Raw genomic sequence first — 16,472 nt, forward strand, 5'->3', positions numbered from 1 at the left:
CAGGTTTGGTCACTGGGATTATTCTGGTAGCCTGAAGATGCCCATCAGACCTCTGACATGTGTAGACCATTTTAACTTTGACTGCATTGCAAAACCAGAACTATGGTTATTCCTGAAGCTATTTTTTGCTGACTGAAAGGGTCTACATCCTATCATTTTGGGCTGGCAATGGTAAACAGTGTGTTTAATCTGGTTTGAGGTCTTCAGTTATCGGTGCTTTTAAGACCTTTGGGAAAATAAATGTGTCTTAACAACTGGGAAGCAGAAAGACATCTTGTTTTTACTGTATCTTACCCGAGATGCAGATTGGTCTGCCACAAAAGCAACAGCTACAAAGTTACTTGCTTTGATTCTCAAAAGTTATGCTACAAAGTTACTTGCTTTGTATGCACCTCTAGCACACAAAGGAAGGTGCCGCTACTAAGCTGAGAACATTCATTGTCTCTCTAATAATAAACCACTGTTGCTTATGTAAAGCCCAGTCCTTCATCTTTTACACAGAATAGGTAAGATACTCAGATTTTTTTTCATTCCAAAATGGAATATAAAAAAAAGTGCAACTATACAATTTTCACATATTGCAAAGGCTTGCAGTATCAGGAGTATGTCTTACAATCATGTATCAACACACTGCACTCTTTTCACATGACGTGTGTTCCAGATGAAAACTTTGGCTAGTGATCCACTGCCTCTGTGTAGAAGATACTTAGAATAATTGTGAAACCTAATTAGCAAAGCCACACAATGTTGGAAGTCCAGCATCTTGACAAAATAATTTTATTTTTTAACTTTTTTTTTTTATTAACAAAGTTTATGGAATCTGAAAGTAGACAAAAAAGTAACTTTTAACTGAGACAATCTGGGAGATTCTCTACCCCAAAATATGTCAAACAGATAATAAAGAACTCCAAGATTCTGTGGTATACTGTATGATATGCAAACAGATTTTGAAAATAACTTTCCATTATATATTTTGACACAGTATGCACAAATTGAAGAAAAAAAAAACCAAACCAAAACAAATATATCTAAATGCTTCAAGGGATTTCTTAGTAGTAAAGCCATCTGAAAAGCCATTTACAGTCTGCAGTGACAAACTTCTACATAATCAAAATATCTCCATTTTTCACTCCTTGTTTCATGACGCAGAATAATCTGCTGAAGGCAACTCCCTATAAAAGTGATGCCAGCAACACAGATCTGATTGTAAGACTCCAGCACTTAGAAGAGCACATTGGTTATACATGGCTTTTAACCTTGGGCTACCATTATGCTACCAGAACTAAATTCAAGTCTAAATCAGTCACGTAGAGAGGACTGTGTTGTCTGATCTTGGCTTAGAGTCCTCATTTTCCAGATTTGATGAAGGTAGTGAAGGTGCTCTGAGGTTCTTGTGCTCACATTCAGGGCAGGATCAACTTTGCAAATACCAGGTTCTCCCATTAATGATAATCCACAGATCCCGAAGTAAGTATGCAAAGCATCTGAAAGAAAGGCAGAAAATTTTACCAGGCTTTGTAGCCAAGTATTCTCAGACTCCAACACCTCTGAATAATTACAGCCAAGTAAACCAAACATTTAAAACTTGACTTTGGACAGAAGCAATCAATTTCTGCCCAAAGCCATTAATGTGAACTGGCAGCTGGCAATCTCTAGTCTAGTTTTGAACAGTTTTTCCCTAATACTTTACTATTTCTGAGACCTCAGGCCAACCACCAAAAGAATTTAAGCATACTTTCTCCACAAACCAGTTTTTTTTTTCCCCAAAATGATTTACTTCTTTTCCTAATTACTTGGAATCATGGAATGGTTTGCATTAGAAGGGACCTCCGAAGACCATCTAGCCCATCTTCCCTGCAGTGAGCAAATCCACTCCACTAGATCGGATTGGTCAGAATCTTGTTGAGTCTGACCCTGGCTACCTCCATGGATGGGGCCTCAACTACCTTGCTGGGCAACCTGTTCCAGTGTTTCACCACCCTCAAGGTAAAGAACTTCCTCCTAATGTCTAACCTAAATCTACTCTTCTCTAATTTCAAACCATTGCTGCTTATCCTTTTACTACAGGCCTTCGTAAACAGTCCCTCTTCAGCCTTCTTGTAGGCCCACTTTAAGTAACAGAAAGCTACTGTTAGGTTTCCCCAGAGAATTCTCTTCTCCAGGCTGAACAACCCCAGCTCCCTCAGACTGCCCTTGTAGGAAAGGTGTTCCTGCCCCACAATCATCTTAGTGGCCCACCTCTGAAGCCTCTCCAGCAGGTCCATGTCTTTCTCATGTTGAAGGCCCCAGATCTGGATGAGGTACCTCCAGGTGGGGTCTCACTAGATCAGAGTAAAATGGCAGAATCACCTCTGTGTGAAAACACTGGCTGTGCTTATTTTGATGCAGCCCAGTATGCAACTGGCTTTCTGGGCTGCAAGCACATACTATTGGCTCATGCCCAGCTTCCTATCTGACAGAACGTCCAAGTCTCCACAGGGCTACTTTCTATCAGCTCATCCCCCAGTCTGTATTGATAAGGAGGACTGTTCTGGCCTAGACACATGACCCTACACTTAGTTTTGTTGAACCTTTATGAAGTTCACCTGGCCCCACTGCGGGGACGGGAAAGCCAAGAGATGACTCAGTATGAGCTAGCTTGCAAGGCGATCCAGATCTTTATTGAGAACATCAGTCTTCAAGTTACAAAGCGCATACTTTTCAGTTAAGGTGAGAAAAGTGAGCGCATGCAGTGTGCAACGTGGTACTCTTCACTAGCATTTGGCGCATCTAAATGTTTGAATATGCATAATCCTCCCTACTTACGGTTCTGTTAAAGCATTTAGTGCACCTAAATATTAGAATTTGCATATTCTTCCTATTTCCCTCCTACTCTGGACACAGTCCCACAGAAGCTGTTTATCAGAAGGCTCAAGGACAAATTCCTTTGACCTTCTTCACACACAGCGCTGTGGCTTACTGCGCTTCAATACTCAGACCTCACATCCAAGGCTTGATTGTACAAGCTTCTAGGGGCTTGTGCCCCCTGTTTTTCATCCAGTTCCCAACAAATTCCCCCTTTTTCTTTTTGTACAATCAAGGCCTTGGACATCACTTCATGGACTCCTTTCATAATGCATGCAAAAGCTATTCCCAATACCATTAATACCAAAACCAACATACCCAAAAATCCTCAGGGCCTCCTCCATTATGCCCACCAACCAAGGTCATAAATTTCCGGAGATTTTAACCATACATCAAATGGATTATAGGACTTCGAAGGAAGTGAGACATGGTGCAAACTAGGTCCAAGCTTTACAACACTTGTAAAACAGAGCCCACTTGTAGGAATGCAGGTGTTCAGACAACTGACTGTGAAGAGTGTTGGAGCCTGGCACTCGAAGTCGAGGGAGACAGAGGCACTGGCTGCATTAAGTGTGAGCAGATTAATAGTCTGCTTAACCTGGTGGCTGAACTCAAGGGCGAAGTGGAAAGGCTTAAGGCTGAAAGGGAATGTAAAAGAGACCTACAGCACCATGCTCTTTAGTCCCCCTTACCAGAGGGAGATGAACCAAGTAACAAAGGAGAATGGATGCAGGTGCCTGCCAGAAGAGGCAAGGAAAAACCCTTTCAGTCATCCTCCCATCCTTAGCTGCCCTTAGACAACAGATATAGGGCACTAGAGGTTGAGGGCGAGGTGATTTTGGAACAGGCAGAAGCAACACCAGCCGGGAGGGCAACTGAAGCAAATCAGTTGCCCCCTCGCATCAGAACAGGTATCCAAAACAAAAAGAGGAGGGTAACTGTTGGTGATTCTCTTCTGAAGGGAACAGAGGGCCTCATATGACAGCCAGACCCCTTCCACAGGGAGGTCTGCTGCCTCCCTGGGGCCTAGGTCAGGGATGTTATCAGGAGTCTTCCTACTGTAGTGAAGCCCTTTGATTACTATCCCTTATTAGTTATACAGGCAGGGAATGATGAGGTTCATACCAGAGGGCTAAAAGCTATCAAAAGGGACTTCAAGGCACTGGGAAAAGCAGTTGAGGGAGCAGGAGCACAGGTAGTCTTTTCATCTTTGCCCTTAGTCACAGGTTGGAATGCAAAGAGGAATATGAATGCATATTTGATTAACAAATCAGAGGCTGGTGCCTCCAACAAAACTTCAGATTCTTTGATACTGGGGAACTTTATATTGCCACAGGCCTGCAAGCAACAGATCGGGTGCAACTGACACAGAGGGGGAGAAGGACCCTGGCACATGAGCTGGCTGGGCTTGTTGAGAGGGCTTTAAACTAGAGTGGAAGGGGGAGGGGGTTAAACATGATAGCACTAGAGATAAACCAAAGCAACTTGAGGATGGTAGGCTAGAGATAGGGGTAAAAGCAGCAGCCCACCTGAAGTGCATGTACACTGATGCACAAAGTATGGGTAACGTATGGGTAACAAACAAGAGGAGCTGAAAGCTTTGCTGCTGGAGAAAACTATGATGTCACCACCACAGAAACGTAGTGGGATGACTCACATGATTGGAGTGCTGTAATCAATGGCTACAGACTCTTCAGGAGAGACAGGCAAGGGAGAAGAGGTGGAGCAGTGGCTCTGTATATTAAGAATGCTCTGGATGTCATGGGGGCAGAAATTAAAGATGATCAAGTTGAGTCTTTATGGGTGAGAATTAAGGGGAAGGCCAACAAGACCGATATCCTGGTTGGAGTCTGTTATAGACCACTCAACCAGGAAGAAGAGGTTGATTTATTACTCTTTAAACAACTGGAGGATGCCTCAAGATCACCTGCCCTTGTTCTTGTGGGCGACTTTAACCTACCAGACATCTGCTGAGACTTAAATGCTGCAGAGAAGAGGCAGTCTAGAAGGTTTCTAGAGTGTGTGGAAGACAACTTCTTAACCCAGCTGTTACATGAGCCTACCAGGGGGGCAGCTCTGCTTGCCCTGCTGCTCACAAATAGAGAGGGGCTGGTGGGGGATGTGGTGGTTGGAGGCTGCCTGGGGTCCAGTGACCATGAAATTATAGAGTTTTCAATACATGGAGAAACCAGGAGGGGCATCAACAGAACCTCCACGCTGGACTTCCGAAGGGCAGACTTCAGCCTATTTAAGGATCTAATTCAGAAAGTTCCTTGGGAAATAGCCCTTGAAAACAAAGGGGTCTAGGAAGGTTGGACCTGCTTCAAGAAAGAACTCCTGAAGGCACAGGAGTAGGCAGTGCCACTGAGCCGGAAGACGAGCTGACGAGGGAGGCAGCCAGACTGGATGGGCAGGGAGCTACTGAAGGAATTAAAGATTAAAGAGAGAGTATATCACCTTTGGAAGAGAGGGGAGGTGTCCCAGGAGAAGTTCAAGGAAGTTGCTAGGTCTTGTAGAGGAAAAATTAGAGAGGCAAAAGCTCATTTGGAGCTTAGCCTGGCCACAGCTGTCAAGGAAAATAAAAAGTGTTTCTTTAAATATATGAATGGGAAGAGAAGGGCCAAGGACAACCTCCAGTCCTTATTAGATAGAGAGGGGAACATAGTGACAAAGGATGAGGAAAAGGCAGAGGTGCTTAACACCTTCTTTGCCTCAATCTTCAATAGTGGGACAGGTTGTCTCCAGGACAGCTGGACTCCTGAAGTGGTGGATGGAGTCAGGGACCAGTACAGTCCGCCACTAATCCACGAGGAAGCAGTAAGGGACCTGCTGCGACATTTGGATCCTCACAAGTCCATGGGATGGGATCCATCCTAGGGTGCTGGCAGATGAGCTGGCCAAGACACTCTCCATCATTTACCAATAGTCCGGGCTCACTGGGTTTAGGAAGGGCAATTCCTGCCTTTCTAACCTGATCTCCTTCTATGATCAGGTGACCTGCTTGGTGGATGTGGGGAGGCCTGTGGATGTGGTCTATCTGCACTTCAGCAAGGCCTTTGACACTGTCCCCCACAGCAAACTGCTGGCTAAGCTGTCAGCCCGCGGCTTGGATGGTAACACTTTGTGCTGGGTTAGGAACTGGATGAAGGGCTGGACCCAGAGAGTGGTGATGAATGGTGCCACATCCAGCTGGCGGCCAGTCACTAGTGGTGTCCCTCAGTGATCAGTACTGGGTCCCATCCTCTTTAACATCTTCATAGATGACCTGGATGAGGGCATGGAGTCTGTCATCAGCAAGTCTGCAGATGACACTAAGCTGGGGGCAGATGTGGCTGGGTTGGAGGGCAGAAGGGCTCTGCAGCAGGACCTTGACCGCCTGGACAGATGGACAGAGGCCAGTGGGATGGCATTCAATAGCTCCAAGTACCGGGTGCTGCACTTTGGCCACAACAACCCCATGCAGAGATACAGGCTGGGGTCAGAGTGGCTGGAGAGCAGCCAAACAGAGAGGGATCTGGGGGTGCTGATTGATACCCACCTGAACATGAGCCAGCAGTGTGCCCAGGTGGCCAAGAGAGCCAATGGCATCCTGGCCTGCATCAGGAATGGTGTGGTCAGCAGGAGCAGGGAGGTCATTCTGCCCCTGTACTCTGCACTGGTTAGACCACACCTTGAGTACTGTGTCCAGTTCTGGGCCCCCCAGTTTAGGAAGGACACTGAGATGCTTGAGCGTGTCCAGAGAAGGGCGACGAGGCTGGTGAGAGGCCTCGAGCACAAGCCCTACGAGGAGAGGCTGAGGGAGCTGGGATTGTTTAGCCTGGAGAAGGGGAGGCTCAGGGGTGACCTTACTGCTGTCTACAACTACCTGAAGGGTGGTTGTGGCCAGGAGGAGGTTGCTATCTTCTCTCAGGTGGCCAGCACCAGAACGAGAGGACACAGCCTCAGGCTGTGCCAGGGGAGATTTAGGCTCGAGGTGAGGAGAAAGTTCTTCACTGAGAGAGTCATTGGACACTGGAATGGGCTGCCTGGGGAGGTGGTGGAGTCACCGTCCCTGGGGATGTTCAAGGCAAGACTGGACGTGGCACTTGGTGCCATGGTCTAGCCTTGAGCTCTGTGGTAAAGGGTTGGACTTGATGATCTGTGAGGTCTCTTCCAATCCTAATAATACTGTGATACTGTCATACTGTGATACTGCAGAGGTCCCCAAAGACTGGACGCTGGCTAATGTGATACCCATCCACAAGAAAGGTCATAAGGAGGAGCCAAAAAACTACAGACCTGTCAGCCTGACCTCAGTGCCAGGCAAGGTGATGGAAGAGGTCATCTTGAGTGCCATCACAGAGCATCTACAGAATGGCCAAGGGATCAGGCCCAGCCAGCATGGGTTTGGGAAGGACAGGTTCTGTCTCACCAACCTGATCTCCTCTTATGATCAGGTTACCTGCCTGGTGAATGTGGGGAAGTCTGTGGATGTAATCTACCTGGACTTCAGCAATACCTTTGTCACAGTCTGCCACAACAAGCTCCTAGCCAAGCTGGCAGCTCATGGCTTGGACAGATTCACTCTGTGCTGGGTCAGGAACTGGCTGGCTGGCCAAGCCCAGGGAGTGGTGGTGAATGGTGTCACATCCAGTTGGCAGCCAGTCACTAACAGTGTTCCCCAGGGGTCAGTGCTGGGCCCAGTCACGTCCAACATCTTTACTGATGATATGAACAAGGGCATTGAGTCCTGCATCAATAAGTTTGCAGATGACACCAAGCTAGGAGAAGGTGTTGATCTGTTGGAAAGTAGGAGAGCCATGCAGAGGGACCTGGACAGGCTGGATGAGTGGGCAGAGGCCAATGGGATAAGATTTAACAAGGCCAAGTGAAGTGCTACAGGCTGGGGACAGAGTGGCTGGAGAGCAGCCAGGAGGAAAGGGACCTGGGGATACTGATAGATAGTAGGCTAAAGATGATGCAGCAGTGTGCCCAGGTGGCCAAGAGAGCCAATGGCATCCTGGCCTGCATCAGGAACAGTGTGGCCAGAAGGACAAGGCAGGTTATTCTTCCCCTGTACACAACACGGGAGAGGCCACACCTTGAGTATTGTGTCCAGGTCTGGGCCCCTCAATTCAAGAGAGATGTTGAGGTGCTGGAATGTGTCCAGAGAAGGGCGATGAAGCTGGTGAAGGGCCTGGAACACAAACCCTATGAGGAGAGGCTGAGGGAGCTGGGGTTGTTTAGCCTAGAGAAGAGGAGGCTCAGGGGTGACCTCATTGCTGTCTACAACTATGTGAAGGGAGGTTGTAGCTAGGTGGGGAATGGTCTCTTCTCCCAGACAACCAGCAACAGAACAAGGGGACAGAGTCTCAAGTTGTGCCAGAGGAAGTATAAGTTGGATGTTAGGAGAACGTTGTTCACAGAGAGAGTGAGTTGCCATTGGAATGGGCTGCCGAGGGAGGTGGTGGAGTCACCATCCCTGGGGGTGTTCAAGAGAAGACTGGATGAGGCACTTGGTGCCATGGTCTAGTTGATTGGACAGGACTGGGTGATAGTTTGGACTGGATGATTTTGGAGGTCTATCATCCCTTACAATTTTTTGAGTATGTCCCTTTAACCATGCCAACTTCTGGTGAATTGATTCACTCTGATCTGACAAGTTAAAGCAACACATCCCTTCAAAACTCTCACAGCTATGACCCTGAGCATGCAAAAGGAAATCTATAGCAGCTGTCTTTTGAAGCAAAGCGTGTCTAAGACTATTCTGATCTTATAATAACTGATTCAAGATATCAGTGGTAACATTTGCTTGTTTGATTGACCAATAAGCTAGTTTCTCTAGCTGCCTTAAAGCCTGCGCGGCTGCCACTTCTGGTGCAAAAGATGAAGCAAATACTTTTGCTGCAAAGGACCATAGTTCTACATCATCTTTACAGTCACTCTCAAGGTGGTGAACAGAGCGTCTCGACCTACTATATTTTATAATTTTGGGGGTGTTTAACCAGTCCCTCTGACGAGGTGTGAACAAACTAAGTTTACCTAAATAACAGAGACCACCATAGGCCTTGCTTGGAATACCTTGCCAGGCTCTATCTTCACAAACTAAAAACACATCAGGGGATAATGCTTTTGGAGTCCTGTTAATTGTACAACAAGCCAATTTTTCTTTTTGGATACACCATGTCAGTTGCTCCATAAGCACCAAGAGGTAAAGAACCAAGCCAGTCACCTAATAGTGCAATAGTTGATTGTAACCTTAGACAAAAGTCAAGATTGCCAGGCTTAGTTAACAATCCTAAAAGCTTTTTCTGCAAGTGATAGTCAAAAGACCAAAAGTCCAGACGAACTTCAGTCACAGGAGAGTACATGTGTGCCACATCTTTGTTGGCTCTGTGTGGTAATCGATGTTGTAGAATTGCAGGTGTATCTGTTGCCCAACATTTTCAGATTTCCATCGTTCTAGATTCACTCTATAATTTTCAGAAATCTTGATGGTTTCATTACACTCCTTTGCTATGAGCTGAGTCTGTCTATTGTGCTTAAGAACTACTAATTTCTAAATATGACACAAAGATATGCCCCAGACGTTACTTTCAGGCTATTCTATTAGGCCTTATTCCCACAGTTCTTTATTTGTTTTAAAAAATTTAAGGCTGTGTTTCTCATCTTTTTGCAGGGCCCTTGCAAAAAGATAACAAGCACATCGCCATCTGTGCCAATAAGTGGGTATGGCCTTTACAACAGGTGCTAAACTGATCTTTATCTTACTGTTATCCATTCATTAAACCAGAATTGCTGAGAAGTCGTGAAAATACCCAAATTCATTAACCATGATCAAAGCCTCATAATCCATACACATACAACCATTATTTCAGTACTCCTTTCAAGATCTTGCCACAATTCTACCACCTGAGCAAGACTTCTGCTCACTTTAAGAAAACAGGCTGGTCATAACAAGCTGGTTTCCATCATAAGCCTGTGAACATAAATGAACAAGCATGCAAACAAATACAAAAACAAATACAAACATACTCATCGTCTAGGCTAACAAATCCATGGACCTTGTCTATATGATGTAACTACAGAAATTTTGAAAAAAAATTTCTTTCTCCTCCTCTCCCCTCTCTTTTCTCCCTCCCCCACTTTTTTTTTTTTTTGAGTTATACATAATGCTAGTGCTATCTAAATGTACAGGAAAAATTCTAAAAAATATTCTACAATTACAATTGTAATCTTATAAACTCTTATCCTTAGTTATATTATTTGTTAACTAAAAATCTAGCAAATAAAGAAAATATAAGAAAAAGCAAAGAAAACTCAAAAAACATGGTACCATGATATCCTTAGTATCAGCACAGAAGAAATAAATGGTAACCTATAAATTCACAAAGCAATTTCTTACCATAGTATTCCATTATAATACCTACGAAGTGCTAAACATACTCTATTGCAATTACCTAAGGCTCCTAATGCTGTTAAAATTATCCTGAAAACTCTAGTATAATTAATAACCATTTAACATCTTATCCAGTAAACTCTTAAACTCCAAGATCCACTACAATCAAAAACAGAAATATGATCAGGATTTCAATTCACGAAATAGGATCACAAATTCAGCCTGTATATTTAAGAATGGAACACTTCTCTTCACAGCAGCTGTAGGGGAAAAAAAAAAAGAAAAAAGAGGGGAGAGAGGGAGGGAGGTCGGGGAAGGTGGTGATGCCGAGGGATGGGGGGGGGATTCGACACTTGTCTGGATTGTCTGGCCTCCCAGCCCCCATCCCTTACTGTCTCTGTTGCTGTCCTCATTGGTCCTACTTCTTTTTCTTCTCTGTTGATTGTCCCTCTGTCTTTCTGGCCTTTGTCCTGTATTACTGTTGGGGGAGACACAGGGAGGGTCTGCACTTTCAGATGCTTAGCAGAGCTTAGCAGAGTCATGTGGGCAGGTCACCAGCAGTACTCAGCGAATCAGTTGGTACGCATAGCTGCAGGAGTTCTGAGAAACTTTTCAAACTGAGAAAGCTTTTGCTGTTTTTGCCAGCTGAGTGCTCATGGTGGCCACCATTGCTAAGCAGCCAGGGCACGCCCTGGTCATGTGCAGCAGCCAGAGATCTGCTGGTTGGCTTCCATGTGAGACAATGCTACTTTTTTTATCTGTGGTCTTACTCCATCTTCTACACTCTAGGCTCTCATTGGGGTCCTCAGTACTCACAGCTGTTTCATGAGTTTTGCATAAGAGCATTCTTGGTGGGGGGCGGGGAAGCGCTGGATCGCAGGGCTTCTGCTGGCAGCGGCTAAGGTGGAGAGGCTTCAATCGATGGCGAAATCTCCTCAAAGGACAATCAGAAGGCAGCAGAGTTATGTTTCTGCTCGTGCTGGAGCTGCTGCGGCTGCTGCAGAAGCCACAAGAACCGCTAGCCCCGATGGCGGTAGAGCAGGCTTTAGCTGGTCAAAAATCGAACTTGGCGGGGGGTATACTTCTTAATAGTAGTTATAGTCTCTGTCCTGAAGTGCTGCAATCACCATGTCCCATAGCACTCTCCTTCAGCAAACTATCAGGGGTCCTAAAGAACCCTTTAGCATAACCATAGGTTATACCGTAACCACAGGCTACAAGTGTTGGTACTTTCTGTTCCAGTACTGACGATTTTATAAAAAGCATAAAAGTAAAGAAAAATAGCTACCTCTTTGGCCAATCTTCATAGCTCTGCAGCTGGTGGAATTTCTTCCTGTCCGCTTCGCTGCTGCAGCTGGCGGGAATCTATGCCTGCTTTGCTACATTACGCCCGCTCCAGCCATATATGCCTTTCGGAGACAGCTTAAATAGCAGCAGAATGGGGGTCCGGGGTAGTTACGGGGAGGGTCCAATCGGTGGTCATCATAGGATCAACGGCACAGGTCCAACGCAAATAGAGCAGAGCGGTCCAGTGGCACAGGTCAACAGCAGGGGTCCCACGGTGCAGATCCAGCAGCGCAAGTCCTGCAGGAAAAAGCCCGATGTGGTCACAGCACGGGGGTTGGTCCAAAGTTCCAGGGTTTTTGGGTGCCACTTGAGGAGTCAGGAAAACCAAGAGATGACTCAATATGAGCTAGCTTGCAAGGCAATACAGTTCTTCATTGAGAGCATCAGGCTTCAAGTTACAAAGCACATACTTCTCAGTTAAGGTGAGAAAAGTGAGCGCACGCAGCGTGCAACGTGGTACTCTTCACTAGCATTTGGCGCATCTACATGTTTGAATATGCATAATCCTCCCTACATACAGTTCTGTTAAAGCATTTAGTGCACCTAAATATTAGAATTTGCATATTCTTCCTATTTCCCTCCTACTCTGGACACAGTCCCACAGAAGCTGTTTATCAGAAGGCTCAAGGACAAATTCCTTTGAGCTTCTTCACACACAGCGCTGTGGCTTACTGCGCTTCAATACTCAGACCTCACATCCAAGGCTTGATTGTACAAGCTTCTAGGGGATTGTGCTCCCTATTTTTCAGCCAGTTCCCAACACCCCACCTCTCCAGCTTGTCCAGATCCTTCTGGATAACATCCCATATTTCTAGCACATTGACAGCACCACTTATTGTCATCTGTAAACATGCTGATAGTGCACTTGATGCCACTGTCTATACCCTGATAAAAATATTAAATAGTACAAGCTCCAGTATGGACTCCTGAGGGACACAACCTGTCACCGATCTGCACTATTTATCCACTGAGCATCCCACCCATCAAACCTCTATCTCTCTAACTTGGTCAGTTGGGTGTGTGGGGTGCTATGAATTATTAATATTTATACAGGTAGATATACTATTAAATCTATTATTTATTAATTTTTAAAAACCACCAAAACTTATTTACAATACATATTTACAGATCTGGGTATTTGGTTGTGGTTAGATATTTATGCAAATGTACATACAAACAGTTTAAGCAACATAAGTAAAATTAGAAATTCATAAACAGCAATTCAAACTGGGACAGAGATATGCAGCAGATTCTGGAACCTGTTGCTGCCAGAGAGAGCTTCCTGCTTAGGGGAAAACTTTGCCACTGAAGGCTTTGCAGAGCAGCTCAGGTTTGGGCAAGTAGCTTTTGGCTTGCGGGGCAGCAGCCGTTCATGGCTCTTCACTGCAGCTAGATGGCAGCTGCTCATGGAGTGGGTATGGCTTGGCAGAAGTATGTGTACAGACTGTTATAAATACAAGCAGTTTTTGGCAAAAGCTTCTTGCTTATGGCATGAAGAGGTTTTTCAGGTAAACGAAGCAAGAGCAAGCTGTTTAATAAACAACTCATATTTAGTATTTGTCTAGACAATAATGTCCAATGACATTAGACAAAACCAAAATAATTCAGCCTACAGCATAGAATTTGATCAAACATGGTAAATATGCAAGCACAGCACAAGGCAAGCCACAGGTAAGGCTTGTGGTTCTTGTTTACCTCAGGAGAGGGCATGTCCAATATGCCTGGCCAAGCCCATGTTTACAGAGACTCAAAGGTGCCTGGCTTCTGTCTAGTTTTGTGATTAAAAAAATAGCTTCAAAAGGAGGGGGCAAAGAGGGTTTGTGTTAGGAACATGATGGGGCTTGTTTGCCCTCCATCATATGGGTGACTGTGTAAAAGACCTTGCAGAAGTCCAGACAGATGACATTCACAGGATATTTGTTGTCCACTGTCCCTTGCCACTCCATCACAGAAGGCTCTTAAGTTCACAAGGTAGGATTTGAACTTAGTGAAGCCATACTGGCTGATTTTGAGCACCTTCCTGACCTCCATGTGACGTGTCAGAGCTTCTAGGAGAACCTGCTCCATGGTCTTCCCAGGCAGAGAGGTGAATCTGACAGGATGGTAGTTCCCAGGGTCCTCCTTTCTACGCTTTTTAAAAATGGGTGCAATGTTTCCTTTCTTGCAGTCACCAGGGACTTGACCTGACTGACAGAATTTTTCAACTATCACGGAGAGTGACTTCATGATTACATCAGCTAATTCCTTCAGGACTTTGTGATGCATTTTGTCAGGTCCCATGGCCTTATGTACGTTCAGGGTCCTCAGGTGGTCATGAACCTGATTTCTGCAGAACATGGGAGGCACTTTGGTGCCCTTATCCCCACCTTATGGTTTCTTAACTTGGGAGGTGTTGGGAGAGAGGTTGCCAGTGAAGACAGGAAAAAAAGTTAAGGACCTTAGCCTTCTCTTCATCTGTTACTAGCTCACCATTCTTGCTCTTCAGGGGGTGGTATGTTTTCTTCAAGTGTCTTTTTTTTATTGATGTATTTGTAGAAGCCCTTCTCTGTTATTCTTTGCATCCCTTACCAAGTTCTGCTCCAACAGTGTCCTGGCCTTTCTGACCTCATTCCAACACGACTGGGCAGCACCCCTTTACTCTCCCCAGGACATTTCTCCATGCTTCCACTGCCTGTGTAGCTCCTTCTTGCCCTTTAGTGTGATCAGCTGGTCTTTGCACAGCTACATTTGTTAGATTTCTTAAACCTGAGAATTGAGATCTCTTGCCAGCTCTTGATGAGCAGCTGGCTACTAAAATCACAAAAATTTGTACCAACAGCTGACAAATAGTAAGGCTTAGAAGTATGAACAAAGTTATGACTGTACCTGGCTTCCCTCTCTTCCTGACAGAATACCCTAAGGATAGGAATTCATGAGGTCGCTTGGTCAATCATAACAGATGACTGACACTGTCTATATTCTGATAAAAATGTTAAATGGTACATGTCCTAGTATGGACCCCCGAGGGACACAACTTGTCACCGATCTCCATCTGGACTTTAAGCCATTGACCACTACCCTCTGAAAAAAAAAAATTCCAAATGGCTTAGACGTGTGTTCTAGTGATATGTGGATTAACCTTGTAAGGCAGCTAAACACTGCACAGTTGCTTGCTCACTAGGAGCAGGTGTTGATTGGTTGGAAGGTAGAAGAGCCCTGCAGAGGGACCTGGACAGGCTGGATGGGTGGGCAGAGGCCAACAGGATGAGATTTAACAAGGCCAAGTGCAGGATTCTGCACTTTGGCCACAACAACCCCAAGCAGAGCTACAGGCTGGGGACAGAGTGGCTGGAAAGCAGCCAAGAGGAAAGGGACCTGGGGGTACTGATAGATGGTAGGCTGAAGATGAGCCAGCAGTGTGCCCAGGTGGCCAAGAGAGCCAATGGCACCCTGGCCTGCATCAGGAACAGTGTGGCCAGTAGAACAAGGGAGGTTATTCTCCCCCTGTACACAACACTGGAGAGGCCACACCTTGAGTATTGTGTCCAGTTCTGGGCTCCTCAATTCAAGAGAGATGTTGCGGTGCTGGAACGTGTCCAGAGAAGGGTGACAAAGCTGGTGAGAGGCCTGGAACCCAAACCCTATGAGGAGAGGCTGAGGGAGCTGGGGTTGTTTAGCCTAGAGAAGAGGATGCTCAAGGGTGATCTCATCGCTGTCTACAACTACCTGAAGAGAGGTTGCAGCCAGGTGGGGGTTGGCTTCTTCTGCCAGGCAACCAGCAACAGAACAAGGGGGGACAGTCTCAAGTTGTGCTGAGGAAAGTATAGGCTGGATGTTAGGAGGAAGTTCTTCACAGAGAGAGTGATTTCCCATTGGAATGGGCTGCCCAGGGAGGTGGTGGAGGTACCGTCCCTGGAGGTGTTCAAGAAAAGACTGGATGAGGCACTTAGTGCCATGATCTAGTTGACTGGCTAGGGCTGGGTGATAGGTTGGACTGGATGATCTTGGAGGTCTCTTCCAACCTGGTTGATTCTATGATTCACTTTACCCCCTCCACCCTTGTGGGAGATGAAGAAAGAAATAACGAAAGTGAGAAGACTCAAGTAGTGATAAAGACAGTTTAGGAAAAGCAAAAGCTGCAGGCAGAAGCAAACCAAAATAATGAATGTGTTCAACTATGCCTCATCAGCTGGCAGGTATTTAGCCGATACCAGAAAGTACATCTTTATCATATGTAATTTTCAGATGGGAATACACTCTAACACCAAGAGCAATCCTCCGTGCTTCTCCCAGCATTTTCTGAGCATAAAGCTGGGTGGTATGCAGTACTGTCAATGAGGTTCATCTGTCCTAGCTGTGCCTTATTCCAGCTTCTGGCATCCCTCCAGTCTACTCATTAGGACGGCAACAGGAATAGCCCATGACAGTGCATAGCTTCACAAGAGCTGAGAACTTTGGCTCCAAATTCAAAACACAACACCATGTGAGCTGCTGGGAAGAAAATAAATTCTACACTAAAGCACATTGCCACGGTTTAATGTTGGCAATGAGTAGTATTAATACAAGGCAGATGTAACTGCTTAACATGAAAGAATTAAAGTTTCAATCACTTGCAAAGCAGAGAACAAATACAGTAGGTGTTTAGCTCTTTTCTGAAGTATAAACCCTTAAAAGATATGATGGTTTGGGTGTTCCCCACCCCCTCCAACTTTAGAAATCACCCAGACTAGACTCAGTTGGCTCTGGAAATATGAATTAAGATTATATTTACAGCTAGCACAATATACAAGCAGATATTTACAGCATATGGTTATATACAGAAATATACAAGGTAAAAGGTAATACAGAAGCACAACTCCCCTCCCAGAAACCTGAGTCTCCAGGAGGGGCTCTCAACCGCCCCTTCACCTTCCCCCTACCCCTC

At 45.6% G+C, this 16,472-nt stretch overlaps 1 protein-coding gene across 1 annotated transcript in view; it reads right to left on the minus strand.

Annotated features, from left to right (window-relative positions):
• Nucleotides 1-761: 761 nt before the first annotated feature.
• The window catches only part of PGGT1B (protein geranylgeranyltransferase type I subunit beta), a 75,856-nt gene continuing 60,145 nt past the window's right edge, over nt 762-16,472 (minus strand). Inside the window, 2 exon segments of the mRNA XM_064140090.1 lie at nt 762-1,350; nt 1,353-1,484. Of these exon segments, the coding sequence (XP_063996160.1) occupies nt 1,304-1,350; nt 1,353-1,484 (179 nt within the window). The 3' untranslated portion in view covers nt 762-1,303.

Source organism: Pogoniulus pusillus, chromosome Z, assembly GCF_015220805.1.
Source record: "Pogoniulus pusillus isolate bPogPus1 chromosome Z, bPogPus1.pri, whole genome shotgun sequence".
Classification (NCBI taxonomy): domain Eukaryota; kingdom Metazoa; phylum Chordata; class Aves; order Piciformes; family Lybiidae; genus Pogoniulus; species Pogoniulus pusillus.